The sequence below is a fragment of the Tigriopus californicus genome, chromosome 12 (genome assembly GCF_007210705.1).
Source record: "Tigriopus californicus strain San Diego chromosome 12, Tcal_SD_v2.1, whole genome shotgun sequence".
Taxonomy (NCBI): Eukaryota; Metazoa; Arthropoda; class Copepoda; order Harpacticoida; family Harpacticidae; genus Tigriopus; species Tigriopus californicus.
In genome coordinates, this window is record NC_081451.1 from 12,484,216 (window position 1) to 12,488,393 (window position 4,178).

General features: G+C 40.1%; 1 protein-coding gene across 1 annotated transcript; it reads left to right on the forward strand.

The window, feature by feature from the left end:
- Positions 1–1,314: 1,314 nt before the first annotated feature.
- LOC131891662 (uncharacterized) lies at positions 1,315–1,833 on the forward strand. Its single transcript, XM_059241292.1, has 2 exons — positions 1,315–1,550; positions 1,627–1,833. The coding sequence occupies exons 1-2, from the start codon at positions 1,345–1,347 to the stop codon at positions 1,757–1,759; spliced, it is 339 nt and encodes a 112-aa protein (XP_059097275.1). The 5' UTR covers positions 1,315–1,344; the 3' UTR covers positions 1,760–1,833.
- The last annotated feature ends 2,345 nt before the right edge of the window (positions 1,834–4,178 follow it).

Sequence of the window (4,178 nt, forward strand, 5' to 3'; positions counted from 1 at the left end):
CTTTAGAGGCCATCAGGGACTTGAGACTCTCGAGCTCCCCTGGCCCTGATGGAGTGACATCTCAGTTTCTGATGAGATGCTCACAGGTTCTTGCTCCTGTTTTCTCGTACTTGATGCGTTGCATCTTGGACCAGGGCAAGTTCCCCTCTTCTCTGAAGGTAGCTCATGTTGTTCCAATTTTCAAAGAGGGAAATAAGTCACTCCCCAGTAACTACAGGCCAATTTCTCTCACTTCGAATATTGCGAAGGTGTTTGAGAAGATCATGAAGTTCAAACTTGTTGAATTTCTTGATATTCATGAAGTCCTTCCTCCTAGATGTCTCAGTTTTAAATGGAGAGCTTGATTTCGCACGTCTGCACTCTTTGAGATCTGATTACAATGACTTTATTGGTAGGTATGTTTGGTACCACTCAAACACAGGTTTGTATACTGAGAATTATCAATTATCATTACTTTGAGTGCAATTTTATGCATAATAACATTTTAACAACCGCAATGATTAATTTATCGGCAAATGTTAGAGTTATGTGCAGTGACCTGCGTTAATTAGACGTTCCTTGATTATGAAGTTTAGATTATTTAGGTGCCTAAAAGAGACTTTGTGTGCCTGAAATCATTGACCACCTATTTAAAAGGAATCCAAGTGTATTTGTAAAAAATATGTCTGTCATAAGTTGCCTAATCGCGCTAAAATGACACCTGTCAATGGTCTTTGGTATAAGAGCGACTGAACAGTTTTAATGTGGGGTGAATAATTTTTTTGCTTGATATCAGTAAAAAAATGGTGCTGTTTAAACCTGCTGCCATCATTTCTAAGGAGAGCAATCCACATGGAGATCAAGGAGATTGGATTTTACGACAAAAATGAGCCGGCAAGATTTCCTTGACTGTGGTTTATAAAATAATATTCCAAATATATTTCTTGCAAAGACCTCCAGATGCATCTTACTGACCACTAAATTTAGGACTAGGATATGGCAAAGTCAAGGAAGGATCCCAGAATATATTGAGAACTTAAAAAGAGAGTAAGGATATTATTATAATTTTCTAACGAATTATGAACTCGAAAATACTCTGATAACTAGACATATTGATAAACCTGGGTAAATTCATGTCTAGATATTTCTAGACGTTCAAGATTACTTGTCGAAGGGGGAGGAACTTCGATTGCAAAAATACCTGAATTTCATTATGTTGAAAATCCATATTTACAATCTAAATTGGGAATTACCCTCAACAATTGGCACTTGATTAGGTTTGAACATGGGCTTGCTAGGTATAAAAAGGGTATCTTTCCACCTCTAAAACATCATTTCCAAGTTCGAGAATCATCCATTGACACCATGATCAAGTCCTTCATCTTTCCCATCGTTTTGGCCTTGTCGGGCATGGCCTTGCTATCCCTGGCTTCGCCTGCCAAGCCCGAGGATCCTTTACCCGATGACGTTCAACAATATGTTCACACTGAGGTCAAACTGGTTGAAGGCGTTGAGCCTGATGAGGACGTGGACGACGACGAAGAAGACGATAGCAACGGGGTTCAAGACAGGTACGTGCTTATCCAAAATAGTTCTTATAGGTTGAGAGACTCATTTGGAATTCTTTCCGGGGTTTGTCATTTTCAGGATCTTGCCCAGGGTTTGGTGCCGATTGAAGTGCGCTCCCATTTGCATCGCTCAGCCCAATGCCACCTGTGTGTGCACCAAGACCTTCCTCGGGATCTTCCCCCTGTTCACCATCAATCTCCCATGTTGCTAGATCATTGACTTATTTAGCTTTCATCCTTGATGTCCAGTTTGCCTGTCTTGATAAATAAACACATTATAGTGAAATACCATTTGCTAAAAATGTCCTCGCATGATAGTGAACGATGGTCCCTCGAGAACGATCAGAGACGCCAATAAAGCAATGTTATGATGGCAAGTAGACAAACTTATAGAATTTTTAGTGCGAAAGAATAAGTGCAAGAAAGACAAAGTTGTTATACTTATAGATAGATAGATCTATTTCAGGAACACTTTGATCATGATTGGATAATGTCGGCATTAATCTTTGAGTTAGCATCTTGATATATCAAAAAATTTCATGAGCATGTACTTCCTCAGGTTCTGGATAAGCAAAAGCTTGTTTTCACCAGTACCTGGGCAAATCAAAGAGGACATGACATAGATAGTCAATAATCTTGACATTCACATCTACAGTTTGATTTCCACTTATTCCATTGTTGCAGGTAAATGTGTGTGACACATTAATGAAAATGCTTCCATTTACATCCATAACAGCTTGGAGTTGTTTGCAAGAATTTCAGGCGGCACGCACGGTGACCTGGGGAATTTGAAATTTGCAGGGTCCCGGACACCATTTCCATTTTTGTTTTCCTTGTCCAGGACGATTTTACACATTTCCTGTCTCTTTGAACCTGCCCACGGTTTTCTTGACCAACAATTTGTTACATTTTTAAGCTTTCAAAATCTCATACTTTTGATTTAAATAAAGAGGAATAAGTGGTTTTCCTTTGTTTTCCATCACTAATTGTAAATCAATTGGACAGATCCAAAATGGGCAAAAAAGCTTTCTCTTAGGGTTGCTTGGGTGACAAAAGAGCAGATTTTTTCACTGTTGCAGATTTGTGAGCCATACTAGTAGTCGGGAGAAGAGAGTTCCACGGATCCACGATCCGCAGCATGGGTTCCGAGCACATTTTAGCACGGTTACCCAACTGATTGAGCATATAGAGCAGGTTATTGAGGGACTGGAGAGCCATGAATCAGTCGATGTAGTTTATCTCGACTTTGCCAAGACCTTTGACAAGGTAGATCATGGCCTTTTAGTTAACAGGCTCCATGAGTGGGATCCAAGGCAAGGTTCTCAATTGGCTAAGAAGTTTCATTTGTGGTAGGAAACAATTAGTTAAGGTTGAGGGATCGCTTAGTGACATACATGATGTCAGGTCTGGTGTCCCTCAGGGCTCCATTTTGGGCCCTCTCCTTTTCATTATCTTCATTGCTCCGCCTCAGATGCTTGGTAGTAGTAATGTCAGTATCTCTTCCTATGCTGATGATACAAAATTGGTAGTTGGTAGGAATGGTCAGGATTCCGGTTGTCTTGCAAAGGTCCTAGACCAAATTTATTCCTGGGTTGCTGCGAGTAACATGGCCTTGAATGGAATGAAATTCAGCTCAATGACCTTTGGGTCGACGCCATTAGACACTCCACTATTAGATGATGAAGGTAAGGACATTGAGCAGGTCTCATCCATGAAGGATTTAGGTGTAGTCCTCCAAGATAATGGAAAGTTCGATGAGCATATCCAGTTGAAAGTTGGTAAAGCTGTATAAACATATGGTTGGATATATCGCATGTTTAAGTCCAGAGATAGTATCACGATGCTAACTCTGTACAAGTCGATTGTTCAGGCGCATCTTGAATATGCCTCTCCCATTTGGGTTCCAATTAGTTCAGCAAGTTTGCAAAAGCTTTAGCAGGTCCAAAGATGTTTTGCTAGGAAACTTGAGTATATGAGAGAGCTCTGGTACTGGGAGAGGTTAGAAAGGTTGGGATTGTACAGTATTCAGAGAAGGTACGAAAGGTATTTGATATTGCCAGTTTTCAAAAGCATTCATGAGCTTTGTCCCAACCCAGGATTTAGGGTCAATTGTAGTGACCGTAGAGGCTTAATGTGCGTTTTGAGAGCACCTTCAAGCCCTCGAGAATCCATGCGTTTAAAACACTGAAGTTCAACTCTCTTCCTTCTGGGGCTCCTTCATTGTTCAATTTGCTGCCCTCAAATATTCGTAGGGCTTATGTAGGCGTTGATCCAGTAGCAGGATTTAAGTCAGACTTGGACAAATTTTTGACTAAAATTCCGGATCAACCTTATTTTCAAGGATTAGCCAGATCAGCCAACTCCAATTCCTTGGTCGATCAAATAATACGTATATATACAAATAAAAGTCAAGTAAAATGAATAATCTTTCTCGTCTTGAACTGGTGGGATTCCAATCCCGGTAGCGGTAAGGAAGCCCGCAAATAAAAAAATGAAAAAAAAGTTAGCCAAGAATATTTCTGAGCACCCATTGTTGTTTGCTGAAAATTTATACTGAATATATGCATGGTTTGCCTGAACTTATCCAACTTTCAATAATCTTTTCCATTATCTGACGAGCCCCAACGGAGA